The following is a 24,764-nucleotide window of genomic DNA, read 5'->3' on the forward strand; positions in this document are numbered from 1 at the left end:
CAGGTGCCGTCTGCAGACACACTCGCCGCTGCGATCGTCCGCGCGATGGCGCCCTACGCACTCGGCCTCGGCGTGGTTGCGGCGGGGCTCAGCGCGTTGAGAGAGCTCGTCGAGCCGGTGGAGCGCGTCGTCAAGCAGGCGCTCGCCCTCGCGACGCTGGCCGCGGTGGCCAAGGTGTCGTACGAGAACTGGGACGCCATCTACTCCACCTTCGAGGTGGTGTCGGGCGAGCGGCCTCTGGTGCCGCGGCTCTTTTGAGGAGCTCGCGCCCTGACGCCTGACGTCTTGAGTGACGCGTCCGCCGCCGTCTCCATGTGTGTACCGTACGTCAGGTGTGTGTAGAGAGTCTAGCAAGGGGGGAGAGATCGGTGAACGGTTGATCCGGTTGGCCATAGAAGCCGTAAAAGGAGCCCGCACACACGAGCGAGAAGGAAATTTGGATGCACCAACGTTTGTTTTGGCGCGTTTGACGATGCTCAACCTCAAGACGACTGGACCGTGAAGCCTGAATATGAATGGGATCTTAGCACTCGGGGATTTTTTTCTTTTTGGCGCACGGTGTACACTATGAGCGGCGCCAGCCCAACCCTCCTCGCGGCGCTGGCCAAGGGCGACCTCGCCTCGCTGCGCGCCCTCCTCTCCGGGGGGCGGACGCGCGGCACACCGCTCGCGGCTCAGCTCGACGCGCGGCTCGAGACCGAGTTTAAGGACACGCTGCTGACCTGGGCTGCTCGGCACGGGCAGGCCGAGGCGGTGCGGCTGCTGCTCGAAGCCGGCGCGAGCGTCGGGGCGGCTGACTGCGACGCCGCGTCCGCCCTCTTCCTCGCGTGCTTTAAGGGATGCCTCGAGTGCGCCCAGCTGCTCCTTCACGCCAATGCCGTGGTCAACCAAGCGGCGGGTGGCGGCTTCACGCCGCTGCTCATCGCGAGCCAAGAGTGCCACCTCGACATCGCTCGGCTGCTTATCGAGGCTGGGGCGGCGGTCAATCAAGCCGGGGGCGGCGGCATCTCGCCGCTGCTCATCGCGTGCCAAGAGGGCCACGTCGAGTGCGCCCGGCTGCTGTGCGGTGCTAGCGCTGCGGTCAACCAAGCCCTGAACGATGGCACCACGCCGCTGAGCATGGCGTGCCTGCAGGGCCACCTCGAGTGCGCCCGGCTGCTCCTCGAGGCCAGCGCAGCGGTCAACCAAGCCCTGGATAATGGCGTCACGCCGCTGTACATCGCGTGCGAGCAGGGCCACCTCGAGTGCGCCCGGCTTCTTCTCGAGGCCAGCGCGGCGGTCAACCAGGCCGCGGGTGACGGCGCCACGCCGCTGTTCATGGCGAGCCAGTTCGGCCACCTCGAGATCGCCCGGCTGCTGCTCGAGGCTGGGGCGGCGGTCAACCAAGCGGCGGACGGCTGCTTCTCGCCGCTGTTCGTCGCGTGCCAGCGGGGCCAGCTCGAGTGCGTCCGGCTGCTCCTCGAGGCTGGCGCTTCGGTCGACCAGGCCAACCATACTGGCGTCACGCCGCTGTGGATCGCGTGCCAGAACAACCACCTCGAGTGCGCCCGGCTGCTCCTCGAGGTCAGCGCGGCGGTCAACCAACCCAATTGCACCGGCGCCACGCCGCTGCTCATTGCGAGCGAGGAGGGCCACCTCGAGATCACCCGGCTACTCCTCGCCGCCGGCGCTGCGGTCGACCAGGCGATGGACGACGGTGCCACGCCGCTGTTCGCTGTGTGCTATAAGGGCCACCTCGAGGTCGCCAAGCTCCTCTCCTCCTATGGCGCCTCCCGCGCCGCAACGCTTTGGGGGACGCCCGAGGAGGTCGCAAACAGGCGCGGCCACGCCGACCTCGCCGCCTGGCTGGTCGCCAGCCGCGGCTGGACGCCGCTCCAGCACCTCGAGGCGTGCCCAAGACGAGCGGCCGAAGGCGTGAGCGCGCTGTCCTCACGCCCATTGCCCCTCTTCCGCAGGCGCTCACCGTCGAGCGGGCGCGGGCGCTGCTGCGCGGCGGCGCGGACTCTTCAGCCGGCGACCCTTCTGCCCTCGAGCGGGCGCACGTCCTCTGCTCGTGGGGCGAGTCGGATCCGACCGCTGCGGCAGTCGCTTCGACAGTTGCGATCCACTCTCTGGTCTCGCCGCCGTCGATGAACGGCAAGACGGGCGTCGTCGTCTCCGCGAGCGCTTCGACGGGCCGCTTCGGCGTGCGCGTGGCGGGCGAGGCCAAGGCCCTCGCACTGAGGCGCGCTGTGCAATGGTCTCTCCCCCACTCGCCGGATCCTCTCTTTGGACACACCCCACGCCTCTGCCCTTCCTCAGGCCGGCCAACCTGGAGCCAGCGGCCGAGGCGGTGGAGGTGGGCAGGCTCATCCTCAAGGCTGCGGAGTGGTCGCCGCAGTCGCACGAGCTCTTCCCGGAGGCGGCTCGCAAGTGGGCGGTCGAGGTGATGCGGCTGGGCTACCTGATCGCGTGGGACGAGGAGCGCTTCGACGGCGAGGGGGCGGCGCCGGGGCTGGTGGACCTCTGGCGCAGCTTTGTGCTGCCGAGGGTGGTGGTGCGGGCCGCCGCAGGCGCACCGCGTTCCCCATGATACAACGGCGTGTCTTCTGACTGGAGTCTCGAGTTTGAGAGCTGTTCGAGGTTCTCTGTGTGAGTGCTAGAGTCTGTTTTTTTTTGAGGTGAAGTGTAAGAAAGAAAGAACGAAGAAAGAAAACAGACAACCCAAGGGAGGGATGGGAGGACGTGGGAGGACGTGTAGGTGAAGTGTAGGTAGGTAGGTAGGTAGAAAGGTGAAGAACAGCCAGGCAAGTGTAAGAATGGAAGAATCCCAGTTTTGACCGCGCAAGATATAAATAAAGGGTGTCCTAAGGGCTCTGCTCGCAAGGCGCCCGCGTCGCAGACGCGGTACCATTGACAAATCTGCAAATATACCCCCACACGAGCAAATAGCCAAAATCCGAATACCGTGCACGAATCGCGCGATGTCGGCCGTGCAAGCCTTCAGCTGGTGCCACATCCGTAAAATTGAAGCCAAGAACGTCCGCCAGAACGGAGCAACTGAGGGAAAGCCGCTGATCGAGCCAGCGTGCCCGCGGCCGCCTCCCGCGCAGCACCGCCGCTGGGGACGACACGCTGCGGAATCGGATCGAGCCCATGCACCGGGCAAAGAAGGTCGCTGCAGAAGCGGTTGGAGAAGCAGCTGGCGTCTGCCGTCACAACGAGTCCCAGCGCTGGTTGGACATGCGCGTCGGCTCGCCCGAGGACTGCTGTCGCGACCCTCCCGTCGTGCGCCTCCCCTCACTGCTGGCCTGGCTGCGCACCGCCCCACAAAGCACCCCCTCGAGCTTCTCAACAAGTACAAGTAGAAGGGCGACCTTCTCCAAGTCGTCAACGCGCCTGGCGGCTCCGGCAAGACTTTAGCCTTGGCCACCCTCCTTGCGGAGCAGGAGGAGATCCGCTCTCGGTCGACAACGTGGCAGCTAGTCGAGGGACTCGGTAGTTGTGACCCCCCTGAGTGAGGACAGGAGAGAGAGAGCTTTTGTGGTGCTGGTGTTTGTACGCAATAACGGGACAGGGTGCTTGTTCTCTCCATCTCCCCTTCTAGCTCTTAGCATGAGCTGCGCCCTGTGTCCGACCCCTTTTTTTTGCGCAGCAACACCTTAAACTTTTAGGCCCTCCAAATTCGGGTCGGAGCGTAGCGGAGTGGGCCCCGAGTTTGAAAAGGGCGACGGACGCTTGCGTCCTAGCCTCCAACAACGCCTCCCCGGCGCAGAGGGGCCCCCGGAGGGATGCTCAACCGCTCCACGCCACGCCGCGCGGCCGCTGAGCGCCAGTGCGTTATTTCTTCTTTCCTGGCGGCATGAGCGGCGCCGCGAGCCCAACTCTGCTGCCCGACCTGGCGGTGGGCGACCTGGCCTCGCTGCGCGCCGTCCTCTCCGGGTGGGGGACGCGCGGCACGTCGCTCACGGCCCAGCTCAACGCGCGGCTCGACACCGAGAACCAAGACACGCTGCTCACCTGGGCCGCTCGGCACGGGCAAGCCGAGGCGGTGCGGCTGCTGCTAGAAGCCGGCGCGAGCGTCGGGGCGACGGACGGCAGCGGCGGATCCGCGCTGTTCATCGCGTGCCTGGAAGGCTACCTCGAGTGCGCCTGGCTGCTCCAGCAGGCTGGCGCGGCAGTCAACCAAGCCGATGAGGGAGGCTTCACGCCGCTGTACATCGCGTGCGAGAACGGCCACCTCGAGATCGCCCGGCTGCTTCTCAAGGCCGGCGCTTCGGTCAGCCAAGCCAAGAATGACGGCGCCACGCCGCTGTTTGTCGCGTGCCAGCAGGGGCGTCTCGAGTGCGCCCGGCTGCTTCTCGAGGCCAGCGCGGCAGTTGACCAAACCGACGAGCAAGGCGTCACGCCACTGCTCGTTGCGTGCCACCAGGGTCACCTCGAGGTTGTTCAGCTCCCCTCCTCCTACGGAGCCTCCCGCGCCGCTACGCCCTTCGGCACGCCCGAGGAGATCGCAAACAGGCGCGGCCACGCCGACCTCGCCGCCTGGCTGGTCGCCAGCCGCGGCTGGACGCCGCTCCAGCACCTCGAGGCGTGCCCAAGACGAGCGGCCGAAGGCGTGAGCGCGCTGACCTCACGCCCATTGCCCCTCTTCCGCAGGCGCTCACCGTCGAGCGGGCGCGGGCGCTGCTGCGCGGCGGCGCGGACTCTTCAGCCGGCGACCCTTCTGCCCTCGAGCGGGCGCACGTCCTCTGCGCGTGGGGCGAGTCGGATCCGACCGCTGCGGCCGTCGGCTCCACCGTCGCGATCCACTCTCTCGTCTCGCGGCCGTCGATGAACGGCAAGACGGGCGTCGTCGTCTCCGCGAGCGCTTCGACGGGCCGCTTCGGCGTGCGCGTGGCGGGCGAGGCCAAGGCCCTCGCACTGAGGCGCGCTGTGCAATGGTCTCTCCCCCACTCGCCGGATCCTCTCTTTGGACACACCCCACGCCTCTGCCCTTCCGCAGGCCGGCCAACCTGGAGCCAGCGGCCGAGGCGGTGGAGGTGGGCAGGCTCATCCTCAAGGCGGCGGAGTGGTCGCCGCAGTCGCACGAGCTCTTCCCGGAGGCGGCTCGCAAGTGGGCGGTCGAGGTGATGCGGCTTGGCTACCTGATCGCTTGGGATGAGGAGCGGTTTGAGGGCGAGGGGGCGGCGCCGGGGCTGGTGGACCTCTGGCGCAGCTTTTTGCTGCCAAGGGTGGTGGTGCGATGACCTGCAAACGTACGGCGTGTCGGCGTGTCTTGGTTGACCTGCCAACGACTACGAGGGGCGCTGTGAAAGAAATCAGAGATGGTCCACCCAGTATACACACCTCTCCAAGATCCCTGACCCCTGTGCATGCGCATCTTCATGTCCCTAAATCCCACATATCTCGTCGACGAAGGTCGAGAGTTTGCCACCACCGTTTTTTATTTACCCTCCCTGACCGGAAATCTCTTTCGGGCTATAGTGCCATTTCACTCTCTCTGACACGCTAATCTTAGGGGACCCCTAGGGTTCTGAGGGCCGGGTTTTTTTAAGACCTTTTAAGAAACGAGGAGGTTTGGGGGCTTAACTTGCCATTTACGAGATTGCAGGGGGCACGGGGGTCCCTCTTTTAAGACCGTTTAAGAAAATCGGCCTCACCGGCCATGCGTCGCTGGGTTCCGCGCCGTTTTCTCCAATTTCCAATACTGCCGTTATTGGGCACAAACCCGCCACTGAAGACGCATCTGTAAGTCTGGTGCACTGGCGGGAGCCATACTCGCATAGGGGACGCGTGCCAGCTGACTGTAGCCAGCGAGCTTCCCGGCCTCCGGCGTCTACTGGGGAGCCTCCTGGACCATCGACCTCGGGAGCTCTCCCGCACCGTTTAAGCGTTTAAGACCGTTTAAGGAATCGGCGGCCCAGCAGCTCTTAAAACCGGCTTAGGCCGGTTTTAAGCCGTTTAAGCCGCAGGCGCCCCAGGGCCCACCCTTTTAAGCCTAGGGGTCCCCTAAGCTAGTCACGCTGGGGTGCTTACGCGGTCTAAGGTCAGCGAGAGCCTCTTACACGGGCTAAGTCTGCCGTGGCACAGCCTGGCTCCCACCGTGATCAACGATACGGCGCTAGCCCCCAAATTTTCTTCGCCTGCGGCGGGCGCCTAAAGTACTAATCCGGATTGATCCTCCTCATGCTCAGCATTCGCCGCCTCAGCATCCTCCTCTTCCGATTCTCGTTGCTGCTTCGCTCTTGAGCGCAATCTTCGCGACGTCTAGCCAAACAGTTCTCACAGATACAAGCCTCAAGCTCAAACAAACGCATGTCGGAGAAGCCTGTGCACGCGCTGGTCCTCTTTGAAAGATCCGCGCGTGAGGTAGCATAGGGCCTTGTTGGCAGCAGCAGCTTGTTGCGCTGCTTCGTTGCGATGAGCTGATTGGGATCGCAGAAGTGCATGCCAAGCACCGCCACGATCTTGAAGCAGAACACATCGCAACCGTATCGTCCGCACTGCCATCGGCATGCCGCGCCCGCCGCTTCGCTGCAGCCACCTTAAGACACGCATAGCGGCAGCACATGGTACGGTGCGCGTACTTGAGCAGGCGTTGCGCGCCGCAAGTAGCGCACTGCCCTGATATGGCGTCGTGCACTGCATACGCTGAGATCGGAGATCAAGCTCGGATAGGTCGCACGTCGCGCTCCTTTGACGCCGACGTGACTCACCCGTGCAGATCACATCAGTACACGGTCTCGACGCGCTCGGTACGACGCCTGCGCGACCCGTCTCGGGTCAGGTGGCACGACGCTCATCTCGCGCCTACCAGCGCTGCCGTACAGGTTGCCACGACGAGGTCGAGCACGCTTCTATACGCTCGCCGAGCCTTCCTTTCCGACACACGCTAGCGCCAATCAGCGGCTCCGTCGGTCTCTCAACCACTCACATGCAGACGACAGATGACGACGGTGCGTAGTGGAATGAGTGATGCACACACTCCCGCCGCGAGTGAAAAAACCAGGGTGTACTCAGCGGGCAGACAATCCCTTCCGAAGGCAGAGTGGGCAGAGTGCCGGCGCGCCGCAGCATCAGAGGCGCCGCAAAGCGCTGACGCGACCGCGCGGACGGGCGTCGCTAGCTCCGCCCGCTGCCCGACTCGAAGTTGATGCGCGAGCGCCCAGAGTCGCCCATGCCCCCCCCCGCGGCCGCGCCCATGCCGGAGCCCTCGCCTATCCGGTCGAGCGTCCCGCGGCCCTGCTTGGCCTCGCTCAGCAGCTCGTCCAGCCCAAACGGGTCCGCCTCGTCGTCCTCCTGCACAAACTCGCGCGGGCCCGAAGGCCCGCCGCCCGCCGCCTGCTCGCGCGCCCCCTCGAAGCCGCGGTCCGCCCCCTTGAAGCGCGCCGCCTTGAGCACAGCCGCCTGGACACGCGGCGGCGGCAAGAGTGGGCGGCGGCGGCAAGAGGGGGCGGCGGCGGCATGAGGGGCGGTGACGGTAGGGGGGGGGGGGGGGGGGGTTCGGCAAAGCGGGAAGCGACAGGGGGGGTAGGGGTGGGGTGGTGCCGGCTAACGGCCGCGCCTGCCCGAGTGCGATTCTCTCGGAGACGTCGCGCTCCGCGTCGCGCGTCATCTTGGACCGCTTCCCGTCCTTGTTCTCCAGCCGCCGCTCGCGCTCGCGCTCGCGCTTCCGCTCCTGCCTCAGCTCGTCGCGCTCGCGCACGTCCCCCTCCTCCTCGTCGCCAGACGCGTCGCCGGCCGGCAGCGGCGGCGGCGGCGGGGCGGCGGAGCGCTCCTCGCGCGCGCGCATGGCGAGGTTGCGCAGCTCGTCCTCCTTGCGCTCCTTGTCCTTGGCCGCAAGCCGCTTCTGGATGTCGGCGCGCTTCTCCACCTCCTCGCGCGCCGACCGCTCGGCGATGTACAGCGCCTGAGGGGCGGGGGCGGGGCGGGGGCGCGTGGAGGGGCGGGGGGCGGTGTGGCACGCTCGGAGGGGCGGGGTGGCGGGACGGCTCGCTTGCGAGGGCGGCTGTCTGTCGCGTGGGCGGCTCTTGTGTCTGTCGCGTGCGCGCGGCGCGGTCTCCGTGTCGCTGCGTGAGAGTGGCGCCTCTGAGAGCTTCGCAAAGTTGTCCGAGATCTGGACCTCCTGCAGGTTGCGGCCGTCGGCGGCGAGCCGCTTGTCGAGCGGGATAGTGTAGCCCTTGATGTTCTTCCAGTTCGAGATGCACGGGGGGATCTTCCAGTCCGCCTTTTGCACACGGGGCGGGAAGAGGGGCTCGGTGCCGGCCCGCTCGGTTGTGGGTTGCGGGAAGAGGGGCTTGGGGCCGGCCCGCTCGGTTGTGGGTCATGGAGCCGTGCCACACTCAGCGCCGCCCTGCCGCTGTGCTCGAGCAGAGCAGCAGGGCGGGAGGAGGAGAGGAGCAGAGTCTCTCGGACAGAGGCGGCGGGCGGCGGCAGGGAGAGCGGGAGGCGCCCAGACCTGGTCCTTGGCCGTGATCTTGCGTGGCGGCGAGTGCATCACCGGCACGGGGGGCGACGGCGGTCCTGGCGACGTGTCGGCGACACGTCATGGACGCGTGGCGGGCGTGCCGCGGGCGCTGGCAGGGCGGAATGAGGAAGGGCGGGGTGTGGCTGGGCGGGGAGTGTGGCTGGAAGTGCGGAGCGGAGCTGCGGTGTGCGAGCAGAGTCCAAGAGAGGTGTCCGAGGCGAGAGGAAAGACAGGATTCGGGAGAACGCAGCCCGGGCCCCTCCTAGCTCAGAATGCGTCTCGGAAGGGTCTCGGAAGGGCCTCGCACCGCGCGGGACGCGCTTGTGCTTGAACTTTGGCGGCTCCATCGGATCGACAGGCGCCTCGACCATGCGGATCACGCGATTGGTCGCGCCGCCCGCCTGCGCGCCGCCGCTGTTGGACGGCGTGTACTTGATGTATTGCGCCGGCTTCTTGTCGCTCATCGCCTGCGCCACACACCGCGCGCGAGTCAGCCTCCCTCACCTCGGGCATCTGGCGCATCTGGCCTCGGGTTGTGTGTGTGTGTGTGTGTGGTGTGGGTGGGGGGGGGGGGTGAGGGGGGGCGGGGGCGGGAGGGGGGGCGGGGGGGCAAGGCGGGGGAGGCGGCGGAGGAGGCGGCGAGTCGGCAGGTCGGCCGGTGGGAAGGCCGGGAGGGAGGCGGGGCGGCGGGCGGGGCGGCGGGCGGGCGGGGCCGCCGCGCGCCTTCTCCAGAGAGCCGTGTGCGTTGGCCACCTTGGCGCCAGCGAGAGCCTCGAGTGCCAATCGCGTGCGCTCGGTGTTCTCCGCGGCGGCGTCCTCGCTCGGCCGCGCCAGCTCCTCATCGCCCAGATTCTTGGGCGCGAGCGAGTCTCGCGTCGCGTGGACGACCTTACCGTCGCGCTGCCCCACCGACGCGATGCCAGCGGCGTGGCCAACGCGGCCCGACGCGTCGGTCGTGAGAGCGAGCACCTGCGACTGCGCCTTGCCCTTGCGCCCCATCTCCAGCGGGAACTGAGCGACGTGGATCTCCGGGTACGCGCCGCCGTCGCAAAAGTCAGCCTGCGACCTCGGCACCCACCCCTTGCGCTTGCCCTGCGCGGGAGCACGTGCAGCGCGCTGCGGCGCCGAAGGGCCCGCCGGCTCATCCTCGGGCTCCGCTGGCTGCGTCGCGCGCGGCAGAATCATCGGCGGCAGCATGCCGGCGGCTGTCGTCATTTCTCGGCAGGCCGCGCCCGCCCCGGCGGCTGGAAAGGGGGCTGGCGACTCTCTAAATCCTCCGCCCAAAAGAATTCGCCGTGCGAGCTGATGAATCACCCGAGGGGGACCCCAGCGCCGGCATCATCCGTGGAGGCACAAGTGTTCGAAGAGAGAGTGGACCTGAGCAACGATATGACTGGGCGGCAAATGATCGGAGTGGGCGTCAGAAGAGTCGTCCTCTCTCTCGAGGTTCTCGAGGTGGATATCCTTTGGAGAGAGAGATTTGTTTGTTTTGTTCCTTTGGCCGCGTTGGGTAGCGAGGATTGGTGTAACCCGAGCCACGGAGGCGTGTTTTCTGACGGCCGACCGTCAGCGCACGGAGTTGCCACTTCTCCGACTGCCCCGGCTAGTTCCCGAGGTCGTCGGGTGTGACCCCTTCGTCCCCCGAGACCTAGCGCGGGTGGGTTGGAGGGGGCTCGCCCCGCTCCTCCCCATCGGGCCGCATGAGCGGCCACGCCTCGCAGATTCGTTTTTCGCGCCTGGGTCAGCACAGGGGCAGCGGGCTTCGTCCAGAGTCGTCCTTGCTCGAGGAGAGCTCGATAGACTCGAGGGGCCAGGATATGCCGCGAGGAGGGCGGAGTTGCGCCGAAAGGCGAAAGAAGCCGCGAGAACAAGGGACCGGCAGGCGGCGGCGTCGCAGGACGAGGCAGAAGAGAGCGACGCGACAGAGGAAGAAGTGACAAGGGAGAGAACGACGAGAAGGGGGCGACCGCGAGGTGGCACGAAGGTTGAAGCGAGAATCGGCGAGAGACTGCGAAATAAAATATTCTTACCTTCAAGCCCCCCTCCGAGACTAGGGACAGAACCACACCAGTATAGACCAGAGGGACTGCGCCTCGCCCCCACTTGCCCTGACTGCACAGGATAGCGTGCCCCGAAGACGGCGACACATAGCGGGGGACACTGCGCCAAGGAGGGGGTGCGAAGCCAAGGTTGGGGTTCTGGGTGGTGGGACCAATGAGGGGGGGAGGGCGGGGTCCTGTGGGGGTGAAATGTTGCGCGGCGAATTCGAGCCTACCCCCTCGCCGCGCCGATCCTCACGCGGAGGGTAAAACCCTGTGGGACAAAACCCCTCCGCGGTCGGCTGTCTTCAGAGTGGACCCCCCCCTCCCCAGCCTCCCCTGTTCGTTTTTCGCACCCCCCCCCCCGCTCCCCATCGGTGACTCGCGAAGGACACGGACACTCGGGGTGGGGGGGGAGGGGTCCCCCAGAGAGGGGGCTTTGGGGCCTTGTTGAGTCAATCTCCCCCCCAGAGGGGCCTCGTTGGGTCGATCTCTGGCCGATCTCGTGTCAATCTCGTGTCGATCTCGGGTCGATCTCGGGTCGATCTCGGGTCGATCTCGGGTCAATCTCGGGTCAATCTCGGGTCGATCTCGGGTCGATCTCGGTTCGATCCCGGGTCCATCTCGGGTCGATCTCGGGTCACGTCGTGCGGCGTAATGAGGCGAGATGAGGTGAGATGAGGCGAGATGAGGCGAGATGAGGCGAGATGAGGCGAGATGAGGCGAGATGAGGCGAGGCGAGGCGAGATTAGACGAGATGGGGGGCGAGAGACTGCGAAGAGAGATAGGAAGAGGCGGACGCCCAAGGGTGGGTGACGGCTAGCGCATCACACACCTCTCCTTAAAATCCCTGTGTGGTGGCGGCGTGCCGTCCTCCCATCCCTCCCTTGGGCTGTCTGTTTTCTTTCTTTCTTTCTGATGAATCACCCGCCATAAAAACGGTATGGTGTTGAGCTCTCTGCTGCCGCGGCGCCCCTGTCGGTGCGAAGGCGCCCGGCGGCCGCGCGCTTGGTGCCCACGCCGACCGGCTGCTCTCGCGGCGCCGAGGCGTACCGCTCCGGTCACGTCTCGCGCGCTGCGAGGTGCCTTTTGGCATGTGAGCGCTGGCTAGAGACGCCAGGAAGCTCGCTTCCATGCCTGCGGCCGCGGGCGTGCGGGCGGCCCGCGAGGCTCGGCGAAGCTCCGAGCGGGTCTTCGAGCTCGCGGCCCGCGACGAGCCAGCATGGCTCGTCGCTCGACGGGAGCCTGCCCAGTATGCTCTTGGGATGCTGTACAGCCTCGCCAAGCTCTCTGGGAAGGTCTACAGGGCCAGGGCGGGCCGCCTCGGGCGCGATGGCGCGCTGAATAGTACCATGACTACGAGCTCTCCGATCGGGTCGCCGGCAGCGGGCTTGCGCGGCGTGCCGCTCGACGGCAGGCTGCTCCTCACCCTTCCAACAGTGTCTTCTGCCTCGCTTCTCTCGCTGCAACCGCCTCCGGGGGCCGGCGCCGACCGCCTCGCTTCGCCAGCGCTGCCTACGCCTGCGACACACGTGTCGCGGTTGGGGTCGGAGACGGGCCGGTCTCCCTCTTGTTCGGGCCGTGCGGGGGGAGCGGAGGCGGAGAGGACGAGCTCGCGAAACAAAGCCATGAAACCGTCGGGGGACGAAGCACAGGAGGCGGCCCGTTGCACCATCTGGTCGTACGTGTACTTCTGCGTGCCGACGGGACGGCAGGTGATGAGCACGGCGGACACGACGGCGTAGCAGGCTCCACGTGCACCATCGAGGGTGCCCGGCTTCCGCGGCGTGCTGGCAAACGCCTCCATGCCAAAGAGGATTGGTGCCCGGCACAGGTCTCGGTACTCCTCACTCGCAGGGAACTCCTGGTGATGCAGTTGCAATCGTTTGAAGGCCTCGAGCGAGATGCCGTCGGTGAAGCAAAGGTTGAAGTCGGCGGCCGGGGTCGTGTTGAGTTTGAGGAGGGTCGATGGCGGCCGAGGGGTTGCCGCACGCGTTGTGTAGCGCGGCGACCGCTGCTCTCTGTATGCGGGCGGCGTCGGGGACGTCGTCGGGGTGGCGGGCCTGCTGGATCCGGCTGGCGGCGGAGTTGGTGCCGACGGCGTGGGTGACGTACGAGACGGGGGACCGGGGAGGGGCGTGCTCACGGACCCAAGCGGCGGCGGCGTTGCAGTCGGCGGTCGGGGTGTGTCCGGCGCCCGCGCGTTGTAGGTGTTGAGGCTGGTTCTTGTTGCTGACGTAGTGATTGAAGAGGTTGCTCCGTTGTGGTTGCCTCCCGTGACGATGACGCACGCAAGTTTGTCGCACGCCACGCACTTGGTGAGCGCCGAGGAGGCCAATTCGGCGTCGGTCGCATTGGGGTGCTCATTCGTAAAGTGTCGAAGAAGTTGGGCCGCCGAGCTCTTGTTATTCCCAAAGTCGAATTCGCAAACGAGGCACTTGAACTTTCCTTCATTGGTTTCGCGGCGGCGGCGGCGGTGACGGTGTCGGCCACGGCGGCGAGGGCGGCGAGCGTGGCGGCGTCGGCGGGCGGGGGGAAGGGGGGCGGCGTGGGCGGCATTGGGGGGCCGGCGGGGGCTGGAGGCATCCCACCGGAGGGCGGCGGCTTGAGCGGCGGGCGTTCCGCTGTCGGGAAGAAAGCTGAGGTGTTGGGCGGGAGCAATCTCGGCGAGGGCGGCGGCGAGGGCGGCCTGGTCTGCTGGTCGCTGCTTGGGCGGCTCGCTGCCGTCGTCGTCGTCGTCGTCGTCGTCGTCGTCTTCGTCGCTGCCTGGCGCGCGATCGTCTGCGTGCTCTCTCATTTGTCTAGTTCTTTGTTTATTTATTTACAATTTAGAGTGGAGAGACGAGATAGTGCACTCCCAAGCCCAAATTTCTGAGTAAGATAGGTTAGTCCATGGAAAGTGCCCCACTCTACACGCCACGCCCCCCCCGTGACAGACCTCCTTTCCGCTGCGGCTCCCGCACTGACCTCACGACCGTACGGTTGTGCGCCGGCCGACGCAAAGCCACACCGCGCCGCTCCTCTCACATGCGTGATCTCTCCCGACCCCCGGCTGCTCCTGCCGCCTCCGCTGCGCGCCCGTCCTGGGCAAAGTACGACCTCCCCACAAGAGTACACCGCCCACATTCATGCAATCAAAAAGTCGACAGGTCGAGGGGGCTCAGCGGCTACACCGTCGAGTCAACGTCTGGGCTCCCGCGGCCCCTGCGTGCGTGCGGAGACATCGGTGAGGACCCCTGCGAGAGTGACGCGCCGCGCCGCGACGCGGGAGCACGCGAGCGCGCCTCGCACGGCCGTGCCTGCCGCCCTCACGGCTGGTGGTCGCTGCTGGCCTAAGGCGCAGGACCGCCTGCAGGTCACGGCAACTCCCCTTCCGGACGACAGGCGCGCCCACAATAAGGGGTGCCCACGCTGCGCGATCCTCCGGGCGCTCGATGTGCGCGCCTGCGGGGCGGGGCGTGGAGCGGTGAGCGCGCCACCCGGTTGCGACTGTACGGGTGCGCGATGAGGGGACTGGGAATGCGGGCAAGGAAGCTGGCAGCCGCAGAAACTGTCGTGTTTGGTCCCGCCAAACTGCCACCGCATCGGTCGGCACGCGGGCGGGTGCGCACGCGGGTCTCGCGCTCGGGGGCGGGCGGGCGGGTGGTGGTGGTGGTGGGTGGGTGGGAAGGGGGGGGGGAGGGGGGGGAGCAGGTTTGCGCGGCGGGTGTTGGATCAGTTGTTGCGAGGGCTGTGCGCGCGCGCCAGACAGCAGCTTGTGCGAGAGGCGCTCGCGATGCCTAATGGGGGGAAAGGGTGCGGGCTCTCGGCAACTTGAGCCGGGCGGGCGTGACGCGGCGGCGGCGGCGCCAGCTCGCGAGCGACCGGAACGTGCTCCCCGCGTCGGATCCCGGCTGCCACAGCGGTAGGATCACTGCGCGCCCGGGGGGGGGGAGGGGGGGGATGAGAGGAGGGGTGGGGGGGAACGTTCGACGGTTGCGCCCACATGAGTGGCGGGCGGGCCGGGTGGGCCTCCCGAGGGGCGGGGCGGCGGCGCCTTGATGCTCCGCGCCGGTGAATCTGCAGAGAATCAGCGAGATGCCTAGCAAGGAGCAAGGAGGTTTCGGTCTTGTCGCCGCCGTGTGCCTTTGGGAGAAGAAGTCGTCACACCGTCGCTGCCCGGAGCCGAAGCGACGCAGCCGACGGACGGGTCCTCGAGCAGAATGCGCGCCCGCACGAATCGCTGCGGCCGCCGGTAGGGGCACTCTCAGTCCGGGGACGGGGCGGGCGCTGGACGGGAGCGAGGGGGAGCGAGAGGCGGAGCCGAAAAGAAGGGCGGGAGCAGTCGGAGGGCGCGTGGGCGGCGTATATTCTGAGCAACGCCGCGGGCAAACAAAACACGCGCCTGCATGTTCTCCGTCGACGCCGGCAGCATCACGCTGCCTGTCTCCACTCTCATCGGCCGCGGGCTCCACTGCTTGATGAGAGCCTTTGTTGCGTCGTTGCCAAAGACGGCGAAGGCCTGGTCGGTCGGGGGAGTGAAGCCGAGCGCCGCGAGCGGGTGCGCGCAGAAGAGAGCGAGCTTGAGCAGCGTGCGAAACATGCTCAAGGTGGACGACTCGGCAAACTGCTCGTCCCTCTCCGTCATCAACGGCTATCACAGGGTCCCCGCTTTTGGGCGGGTGGGGCAATGGGAAGGTCTCGATTGCTTGCCGGAGAACCGACCGCAGAGTGTCGGTTGTGAGTTTCTCTGCGTCCACCCGCTCGTGGGAAAGAGACTGCACATGCAAACCCAAAAGGCGCGCGGCGGAGAGAGAGGAGAGAGAGTCGCGGCGGACGCGAGAGAGAGAGAGAGAGAGACGCGCGGTACCGCGCGGGGGGAGCTGCGTCGACGGGTGCGGGACCGCGGCGCAGCCAGTGCCGCGGCGAGGCCTCCGGCTGTTTGCGGCGGGCGGGTTGCTGCTCGCTGCGATGGCGAAAAACTCGTCTCGCCACACGCCAAGGGCTTATGCTCTGGCGAGACGTGAGGCGCATGCGCCCAGGAGGGGAGGGGGCATGTGTAACGACACTGCTAGAGATGCCTTTCGGGGCCCAGAGATAAAACTTCTGTGATGCCATGCGTGACCTAGTAGTGTCCCCAGCTATGGGCGTGTCCACGTTGGAGCCAGGTGTGCGTGTGGTGTGGGCGCGAGAATAGCTCCGCCGTTCATGGAGGCAACCGATGCGAGTCGACTGGTGTGTGTCGTCGTGGTTTCGTATCAAGAATTCTCTCTCTCGCGGCGGACGCCTCCTCCTTTCCTTCTTCGCCACACCGCACACGGATCATCGGTGCCGCACGTACACCAGCGGGCCGAGACACGCCCACAGACGCACCAAGACGCACAAACAACACCGGCACTCGAGCATCGGCACGCGATCGCATCCCTCGGCCACACCCCCAAAAACGACTCCCCAGTCAGCAGGGCGGCGCCAAGGGGCGCGCGAGGCCCGAGGGGCACTCCGTCCGTCAGGACAGCAGCCCCGTTGATCAGGGAAGGCGCGCCCGCCCCACCCTCTCCTCCTGCCCACCGAGAACCGTCCAGAGAAAGTAAGCGATGAAGGCAACGCCGCCGACGCCAACGGCGAGGCCAGCGATGCTTGTCATTCTCGCCTGCAGGCATGGTTGGATGCGTGCGTGGCGTGCGTCGGCAGAAGACTCTCGAGGAGTGTGGTCAAGGCGCGCGAACGCGCTCGGGTGTGCAATAGGAACAAGCACCTTTTTCTCCTCCGCCCTGACCGCGCGCACGGCGTGCAACTCGCGGCCGCGGGCGGGGCGTCCCCCGCGGCGCAGCAGAGCATTCGCCTGTGCCGGGGCGCGTGCCGAGAGGGGGGGATGCGGTGGTGAGGATGCGCCCCCCGTGGCGACATGTTCGATAGTAGCGCCTTCCCCCCTCGGGCAGGAGACGGCTACCGCGGAGACCGCTGCCCGCGGCATAGGCCGCGGGCGCGCGCACCTCAGCCGGCGGCAGAATCCGCTTGGTGTCCTTCGCGGTGACGAAGAGGGTCCACCCGCCCACACAGTTGCGGCAGCCGCCCTTCGGGACGACGATGGAGAGCATCCGTGCCGGCGCCTCCGCCACATCGCGGTAGTGCTTTGCCACTATCACGAACTCGCGCAGCGCTTCGGCTCCGGCCCGCCGCTCGTCGTCGTCGTCGTTGCTGCCATCGCCGTCGTCGCCGTCGTCGGGGCTGTCGGGGCTGTCGGGGCTGTCGGTGGTGTCGTCGGGGCTGTCGGTGGAGGAGTCGTCGTCATCGAGCGCCGCGTCGACCTGCTTCTGCGAGATCTTGAACAGAGGAGAGTCGTCGAGGTGTTTGATCGCCACGTCGAGTTCGACCACGACCTGGAACCAACCGCGGGAAGGTGAGCGGGGACGGTATGTGGGCACGGGCTCTGTGATCGGGAGACTCGGACGCCTTGTCCTGTTCATCAAGGTCGTCGTCGTCGTCGCCATCGCCATCGTCGTCCGCGCCGCCATTGTCGCCATCGCTGTCGCCTTGATCGTTGTCTCCTTGATCGCTGTCTTGATCGCCTTGATCGGGTGGCGACGGCGGAGACTCGTCGGACAAATCTGGCGGCGATGGCGGCGACTCGTAGTCGTCGCTCGTATCGACCAGCCGGCGAGCTGAGGGAGAGAGCGAACGCGACCGGCCAGCGTCTCCTTCCGCCAGTCTCTTGGCGCCGGAGGCGCAGCCGAGAAGCAACACCGCGGCAACAAACGAGAAGACGCGTCCCATTGTTTGTGTCTGTGTCAAGCTTCGCGGCAACGGCGGTCGTCAAGCGAGGCGCCCCGGGGGGCGGAGAGAGGGAGAGAAGGCTTTGCGCAGGAGTGATCCCTCTTTCCTTTGTTTCTTCTTGAAGAAATTCTTTCGCCTTCTACACTGCAGGTAGACTCCTGGTGGCCCCGCGACGAGGGAGAGTGGCGTCCGCCCACGCCTGGATTATAGCGGTGTGTCGTGCGCAATCCGCCACTTGCCGCGAAAACCGTCACTTTGCCGTCACTTCGGGCCAAAAACAGTCACTTGGAGGGCCGGGAAGTTTCGCATCGACGGTCCTCGTGGGTGAACCGCAGCGCGTGATGACGCAGCCCGGTGACTCAAAGCCGCCTATGGTGGTGGCGGGCGTTGACCCCACCGGCGCTGGCTCTCACGTGAGCTCCACGGCTCGCCCGTCGCTCGCCGGTGAGCCCGTAGCGGTCGTCGCAACTGTCAAGCCCTGCGTCGGGTCGGCACCCGCGCCACAGACCACCGTTGACGTCAAGACTCCGCCGGTTGAGTCAAAGAAGCGACCGGTACCGACAGCCGCGAGCGATTCCAGCAACGGTGACGGCCAGCCCGAGCCGCGCAAGGCGGCTCGCACGCTCTTTCCAGCGGAGGTCTGCCCTAGTTGCCGTAGCTGATTGTCGTCACTGTGAGAGCTCGCGCCTCACAGCTGCTCCCATCGTTCGCAGGACTTCGAGGCGGCCAAGACCAAGATCGCTGAGCAGGCCGCCACCATCGCCGACTTGGAGTCGTCACTTTCTCTCGAGACTGGCATGCACCAGGTGGCGGCGGGCAAGGTTGCGGGTCTCGAGGCGCAGATCGGCGCGATGAGCGTGTACGAGGGCAGTCTGCTGAGGGAGAAGAACGGCATTGCAGTCGAGCTCGGGACCGTCAAGGAGAAGCTGCGGCGGGTCGAGAACGAAAAGAAGGGTATCCGCGAGGCGCAACACAAGTTGTTCCAAGCGCGTGACAAGGAGCGCGAGCTGGTCCTGAAGGAGGTGCGCTGGCTGGAGATCCTCGCGGCCGACATCCTGAAGGAGAGCGTGCCGCGCAGCGTCCTGGACAACTCGATCTGGGCCATCATTGCACGCTTCAAGTCACTGCAGACGCGCGCACAGGCCGAGATGGCGACCGCTCGCGCTCGGGCTGCCTCGCAAGTCATTGTTTTGCAGTAGAAGTGTAGCGTTCTGCATTGCGTATTGGAGTAGGCGGGCCCCATGACAGAGACTGCTCTCGAGGTTGTGTCATGTTTGCTGCTGTATGCATCATCAAATTACATTTTCTATCAAGGTTCACATTCTTTGCGCGTACCATTTTCACTTCCTTACACGGTCTATTTCGGCCTCAGCGTGCGCTTCATACACCAGTCACGGCTCACACCAGTACGGCTCTGAGCGACGCAACCAACTCAACTGGACCGCGGTTGGTACAGAGCCGTAATGAGAGGCGTCACGTGTGCGTGGTTGTGATGTGGGTGTACCCGAGCGATTGGTCACTGGCTAGACGGCCCAAGCGGCGCAGAATAGCTCTCTTTGTGCTGTCCTCGAGGTCTGGATACCACCTCTCGGGAGGAGCGTTTGAGGTGATCACAACTCGTCGGCATTGGGAATATGCATCCCTTCCATCCAGCAGGACGAGGAGCAGATGGACAGGCAATTCGCCGCAGTAATCATCGAGAAAGACGTCTGCCTGCCCGCTGTAGCGGCGCAGGCATGTCCGACTACCAGTACACTTGTACACGTCGCTGCCGGTCATTTGATCTGCGCGAAACGTCTTACCCGTGCAACTTGCCCCGTGAAACACGTGCACCTCAGGAACCTGCCAGGTCGCACAGATTGAGGCCGCCATAAGCCGTCACTTTTGGCCCGTCGCCAAGGGCGGTCGTCAGATGCCACGTCGACGGGCCGTCACTTCGAAGTGACTGCTGCTTGGAAGTTTCCAGAGGCCGTCACTTGGAAGCCGTCACTTCGAACCGTCCGTCACTTCAGAGAAAAAAGAAAACCAGTCTGGGAGCCCTATCTCCCAGCCGTGCACCTTGTAGCCCTCTCGCGTGGGCACGTTCGCGCACTTCTTGACATGCAACATGCTGGTATCGTTGGGCTCGCGCATCGCAGCTTCCTCCGGCGGGCGCTACGAAAAACCCTCTCGAATCCACTCCGCCCCACGGCTGCAAACGGGATTGGCTTTTACTTCAAACGCGCACGCTTGCGCGGGAGCCGGTATGCTACCCTCAGTCGCTTCTGTGCTGTTGTGCTGCCCTGTGCTGCTGTCGCGTCCGTCGCCGCCGCTGCGAGCAGTGCCAGAGGCGCGACCGGGCCCGCTCGGCGACACGAGACGGCTCGATCGCTCACGCCGCTCGATGCAGCGGACACGACCGGCTTCCTCTCTCCCGCCAATGTTATTGATCGGCCTTTGGTGCAAGATCAGGGACGTGGCGCGCGCATTGTCTCGGACCTCGGCATGCCGCTTGGTCGCGTGGTCTCAGCCTCATCGCCTCAGCGCTCGGCCGCTCAGCCGCCTGGTCCACAGACAGGTTGGAGAAGCACGTGGCGGCTTCTGCCGTGTGCAGTGCTGGATCCGAGCGGCTGGCGCGCAGCGTTGATACGGCACGCCGCAGCGTTGGCCGCGCCGATGACTCCGCAGCTCCAACTGTGGTGGAGAGCACCACCCTCGGCCGCCCTCTTGGGTGGGCGTGGCACGCGTGGTTGGCTTGATTCGGGTGGCGCGCAGCGTTGCCCCTGGCACGCCGCCGTCGTTGCCCTCAAAGGATCGGCCGCCACGCGGAGGGTCTCGGAGAGACTCTCGGCGCTCCCCACAGGCTGTCGCTCGGCTGGCAGCGGCTCGGCGGTGTCTCCACCCTCGCCGCCGCCGCCCTCCCACCCGCCGCCGCCGTTGCCGCCTCCGTCGCCGCCACCCTCGCCGCCGCCGCCCGCCCCGCCGCCGCCCTCGCCTCCGCCGCCGTCCGGCATGCCGCCGCTCTCGCCCTCGCCTCCAACCGCCGCCGCCCCCGTCGCCGCCACCCTCGCCGCCGCCACCCTCGCCGCCACCCTCGCCGCCGCCGCCCTCTTCACCGCCCTCGCCGCCCCCGCCCTCGCCGCCCCCCACGCCGCCGCCACCATCGCAGCCCCCGACGCCGCCCCCGCCCTCACCCCCGCCCTCGCCGCCGCCCTCGCATCCGCCCTCCCCTCCGCCGCCCTCACCCCCGCCCTCGCCGCCGCCCTCGCATCCGCCCTCCCCTCCGCCGCCCTCGTCTCCGCCCTCGCCGCCGCCCTCCCACCCGCCGCCGCTGCCGCCTCCGTCGCCGCCACCCTCGCCGCCACCGCCCGCCCCGCCGCCGCCCTCGCCTCCGCCGCCGTCCGGCATGCCGCCGCTCTCGCCCTCGCCTCCAGCCGCGCCGCCCTCTCTACCAGTCTCCACCAACACAAATTCAATTTTCATGAACGGGGGCAAGAATGCCTCGCGCGTATTTGTACTCGTGCGTGTGTGTGGGAGACTGTGAGGCTCAGGAGGGGCAGCGTCCCTCTCTCTCTCTGTCAGTGTGCGCCTGCCTGGCCTGCCTGTCTCTGTCTGTGAGTCTGTCGAGTCTGTCTGTGTGTGAGGGTCGGCCCGCGAGTTCCACCCACCAGCGGCGCCGCCCGGTCTGTCCGTCTCGCGTCTGCATCGCCGTCACCGCACCGCGTCCTCTCTCTCTCGCGCGCGCGGACGAGCTGGGTTGGGGAGGTATAGAGTGATATGCCCCTTATCGACCGTCCGTCCAAGAGCCTCTCTCTGCAAAATGGCAACTCTGTCTCTGTCTTTCTGTCTCCCTGCCGCCGGATTCGTTAAACCAAAAATAAAATCTGACCACGGTCTGCCAGTTTACGTTAATGGCGGGTGAACTCGGGGCCTCGGGCATCGGTCGGGGCCTCGGGGCCTCGTGATCACCCACGTGGCTAAGTTCAAGGTGCCCACCTTTCTCCGTCGCAAGGAAACCAAAACGAAGCGACACTCGCAGTCTCCAAATCCGCTACAGCACAATGTCCGCCCCGATCGTCGAGGTAATTGCCCCGCCTGCCGTTCCCGTCGATTCCGTAACCACCGCCGCAGTCAGCCTCGGTATGAGCACCAACCAGCCAGCATCTGCCAACGGACAGATGTTCTCGACGGATGTCGCAAACCAGCCGCCAAGCGACGCTGTTGCCTTCTTAGATGATACATCCATTATCCAAGCTGTGCCGCGCGTTCAAGCTGTGCCGCACGTGGAGCTTCCGGGCGCATCTGACAGTGGTCAGCAGGTTGTCTCCACAGTGCAGCAGTCCAGTGACCCCATTGGTTCGGGTACGGAAGGACCGCAGCCACCGCCACCCTCGATTGTACAGGACCACGGTCAGCCACGCTTTAGCGTTTCAGAAGACGAGTTCATGGTCCGTGCTCGCATGCTCAGCCAGCCAGCTGTGACGTGGAAAGAGATTGCGAGTCGTCTGCGCCGAACGACACACAGCTGCGAGGGCCGCTGGCGACGCATAAAAGACAAAGAGCAGATTGTGGAACGCCTCCGGGCAACAGGGGCGGGTACCTCATCTGCTGCGAACGCAACCGTTCAGCTTGCTGCGCAATCGTTGGCGCAGATGGCCGATGGAGCGTCACATCCAGCCGGTCCGGCTCTGATCGATGCGACGCCCAAACACAATGACGCGGCTGGTGCCGCCGCGGCAGCCCTCCTCGGCGACTCTCGCTCCGAGATGGAAGGCTTGGGGCGATACCTGATCAAGTGGTATGCTGCGCCGGAGAAAGAGGGACACACCTCCGATCCCAAAACGCAGCTCACTCACATGCAAAAGATGAACGCGTGCTTCAGAGCTCTTCAGAGCTTGTATCGATTCTTTGCCTCTGAGATCAGCGACACCAAGTCGCGACCAAAGTTCACCGCCTGCTCAGCGAACACCGAGGTTGGCGAGCGGTTTGGAGAGTTCCATCTGCAGGCTGTGACGGAGATGTGGTACAAGGCAGGCATGACTGCAAGAACGATCGCGGCGCACTTTTGGTCGGTCATCTCTCCCATCCTGGCGCAAGACATGCCGGACGACATCATCTGGCCCTCTTCCATGAAAGGCTCCAGTCTGATCGATGAGGAAGCCACTCCCCTCTACTCCAAGGGCGGCTGGGCTTACATGTTGAGCTACACGCAGAAGGATCGTAACACATCGCACGGCCGGGCCTGCGCGGTGGTGGGCGCTCCAGGCGGACGAGCGCTTTACCTCGGTGTGTCGCCCAAACGCGCAGCAGAGCTCGGCATCCCTTCCATCCTCGATCCGGACTTCATTGCTCAAGCCGAAGTGGTGTATGACAAGTACGCTCTCTCCGACAAGACCGCCTCCGGCCAAAAGAACTTGAAGATGGTGTACGGCCAGTGTTCCGCAAAGGGGAACGCTGTGGCGATTTTCGATAAGCCAAAATTGGGCAATCAGCTGCTTTCCATTGTGCTCAAAAATGGCCTCGGCGTCCTCGATTTGGATCCGGTGTGCATTCTCGCGATTGGCCTCGAAGACGGCAATTTCAAGATTGGACACACCTTCGTTTCCACTTCCCATGGTGCTAATGCCAGCCAGACGCGATTGGGTGCGTGGCTTAAAGTCATGCTCCAGTCCGGAGGCAAGCCCAGTCGCGCTCTCCTTTGCCAGATTCTCTTTGGGGCCGACACAGACGACGAGCTGCTGGCTCTCTGGGGCGAAGGGCGGCCGACATACTTGCCGTCCCTCGGGTATGCGTTGCCTGGAATCGGGGGGACGGGAGTGCGCGCGTTGCGCTGTGCGCGCTGGACATCTTTGACCACGCACTCGTAGGAGGTTGCATGGCGCATGCTGCGCTGGAGGTTCACGCCCCACTTCGTTTTGGGGACGGTGGAGGCGGTGGCGGCCTCGAGCATGGTGCGCGTCATACCCCAACGCTGGAGTGGCCGCGTGACACACGAGGTGCGAACTTTCCCGGCTTTCCAAGTGACGGAAAGCGACGGATTGGGAGGGGAGTGACGGCCGTCGCAGACAGGCAGGCCGAAACGGAGGTAGAAGGGGGGACCCCTTCTGCAGCCCTTCCCACCGAAATCGCTCTCCCGCCATCGCACCATAAACCGTTCTTCGTCCAAGCGCGATGTCGTCTCGCCCGGCGCGTCAGCAGAAGACGACCGCCAAGGGCGCGGCGCTCGCCGCACTGGCTGAGCTCAAGAAGGGCGGGACGAAGCGTTCCGACCAGTTTCAGGCGCCGCCCTGCGCACGCCGGCCCACCAGCGCACGCCGGCGACCAAGCGCGAGCACCGCCATCACGCGCCGGACGCCTTGTGCCGCCACGCCCTCCTCGCGCATTGTCTGCTGCCCGCCGACCCGCCCCGCCCGCTGCCGTCGCTCCACCCGCGCGCTCCGTCGTCCACGCGCCCCACCGCCTCGCGCCCTCACGCCTCCCGCCCGCCGTCGCCGCGCAGCTGCAAGTGGAGGATGACGTCTACGACGAGATGGACGAGTCGGCGTACGCGGATCACGTCGCCAAGAGACGCGAGGAGAACTTCATCGAGGACGACGAGGGCAAGGGCGACTACGTCGACTTTGGCCAGGACGACTTTGACGACGAGGCGTACTCTGGCGACGAGGGAGAGGGAGTCAAGCGGGCGAAGAAGCCGGGCGACAAGGGCCGCGGGCTCTTCAACAACCTGGCGCCGCGCGCAAAGAAGAAGGCCACGGAGCGCGTCAACGGCATGTTTCTGGGGGCAGGCCGAGAGGTGCGCCCGCCCCCGCTCTGCCGCCGCGCCTGCGCAGCTCGCTGCCACCGCCCCATCCCTCCAGCCCCGCCCCACGCCCTCCGCCGTTCACACGGATCGCACGCTTCCCCCCCCGCCCCCCCCGGCCGCTGCCGCCGCGTGCCACTGCCGCCGCCGCCTCGCGACCCTGCGAGCCGAGCCCTCCCTCTGCGTCGCCGCCGCCACCCCCTCCTTCTACCACCCTCGCCCGCCCTCCCCGACCCTCGCATCCACCCCCCTCGCCTCACTCCCCCTCCGCACCGCTGCCTCTCCTCCCTCCCGGCCCTCGCGCCTCGGCGGTGCCCTCTGAGCTCCCTCCCCTCACTCGCTCGCGCCTCCCCCTCCTCTGGCAGGTACTTGGGCGGCAAGGCGGGCAAGGCAGCCTCCAAGGACGAGGCGGGCGACGCGCTGCTCGACTCGCTGCTCGGAGAGATCAAGGAGGACCCGCTCACCCTCGCGCCCTCTAGCCGCGCCGCGACGGCGGGTCGCGACCGCGAAGCTCCAGGCGCTCCCCACATTTCGCGCCAAGATTGCCGGCGGCGGCGGCGGCGGCGGCGGCGGCGGCGCAGGAGGCGGAGGCTCCTCTGGCAAGGCACCTGCGCGCGGAGGCTTTTTGTCCCACAGGGTTCTTCCCTCCGCGTGCGGATCGGCGCGGTCAGCCTGCAGGGTCCAATTCGGCGGCCAACCTTTCAGCGGCGACATGGATCTAGCGGTATCGATCCCATCGACCTCG

At 66.3% G+C, this 24,764-nt stretch overlaps 5 protein-coding genes across 5 annotated transcripts; 3 read left to right on the forward strand and 2 right to left on the reverse strand.

Annotated features, from left to right (window-relative positions):
- Positions 1-2,129: 2,129 nt before the first annotated feature.
- On the forward strand, positions 2,130-2,572 carry EMIHUDRAFT_315017 (hypothetical protein; the record flags this gene model as incomplete). The annotated part of the gene is made up of 2 exons (XM_005779816.1): positions 2,130-2,239; positions 2,302-2,572. 2 exons carry the CDS (start codon positions 2,130-2,132, stop codon positions 2,570-2,572), a joined length of 381 nt encoding a protein of 126 aa, XP_005779873.1.
- A 2,240-nt stretch (positions 2,573-4,812) lies between these two features.
- On the forward strand, positions 4,813-5,228 carry EMIHUDRAFT_114630 (hypothetical protein; the record flags this gene model as incomplete). Its single annotated transcript, XM_005779817.1, has 2 exons — positions 4,813-4,922; positions 4,985-5,228. The coding sequence occupies 2 exons, from the start codon at positions 4,813-4,815 to the stop codon at positions 5,226-5,228; spliced, it is 354 nt and encodes a 117-aa protein (XP_005779874.1).
- Positions 5,229-6,867: 1,639 nt separating this feature from the next.
- EMIHUDRAFT_443181 (hypothetical protein) lies at positions 6,868-9,716 on the reverse strand. The gene is made up of 7 exons (XM_005779818.1): positions 9,173-9,716; positions 8,757-8,916; positions 8,441-8,505; positions 8,069-8,209; positions 7,544-7,891; positions 7,435-7,444; positions 6,868-7,391 (listed from the first exon to the last, which is right to left on the reverse strand). Exons 1-7 carry the CDS (start codon positions 9,662-9,664, stop codon positions 7,105-7,107), a joined length of 1,503 nt encoding a protein of 500 aa, XP_005779875.1. The 5' UTR covers positions 9,665-9,716; the 3' UTR covers positions 6,868-7,104.
- Positions 9,717-13,356: 3,640 nt separating this feature from the next.
- On the reverse strand, positions 13,357-15,087 carry EMIHUDRAFT_443184 (hypothetical protein; the record flags this gene model as incomplete). The annotated part of the gene is made up of 7 exons (XM_005779819.1): positions 13,357-13,820; positions 13,895-13,932; positions 14,238-14,267; positions 14,338-14,401; positions 14,474-14,569; positions 14,638-14,710; positions 14,873-15,087. Coding segments are annotated over 7 exons (688 nt in total), but the record flags the coding sequence as incomplete, so codon positions are not given.
- A 2,525-nt stretch (positions 15,088-17,612) lies between these two features.
- Positions 17,613-18,440, forward strand: EMIHUDRAFT_114633 (hypothetical protein; the record flags this gene model as incomplete). The annotated part of the gene is made up of 2 exons (XM_005779820.1): positions 17,613-17,879; positions 17,955-18,440. 2 exons carry the CDS (start codon positions 17,613-17,615, stop codon positions 18,438-18,440), a joined length of 753 nt encoding a protein of 250 aa, XP_005779877.1.
- Between the last annotated feature and the right edge of the window lie 6,324 nt (positions 18,441-24,764).

The sequence above is a fragment of the Emiliania huxleyi genome, assembly GCF_000372725.1.
Source record: "Emiliania huxleyi CCMP1516 unplaced genomic scaffold EMIHUscaffold_225, whole genome shotgun sequence".
NCBI lineage: Eukaryota > Haptophyta > Isochrysidales > Noelaerhabdaceae > Emiliania > Emiliania huxleyi.

Excerpts from the sequence above, each read along its gene's own strand:
- EMIHUDRAFT_443181 (XM_005779818.1), bottom strand. The coding sequence starts at position 9,664 with ATGACGACAGCCGCCGGCATGCTGCCGCCGATGATTCTGCCGCGCGCG. Across the intron at positions 8,210-8,440 it reads AGATCACGGCCAAGGACCAG|GCGGACTGGAAGATCCCCCC; the intron begins GTCTGGGCGCCT and ends CGTGTGCAAAAG. Across the intron at positions 7,892-8,068 it reads ACTTTGCGAAGCTCTCAGAG|GCGCTGTACATCGCCGAGCG; the intron begins GCGCCACTCTCA and ends CCCGCCCCTCAG.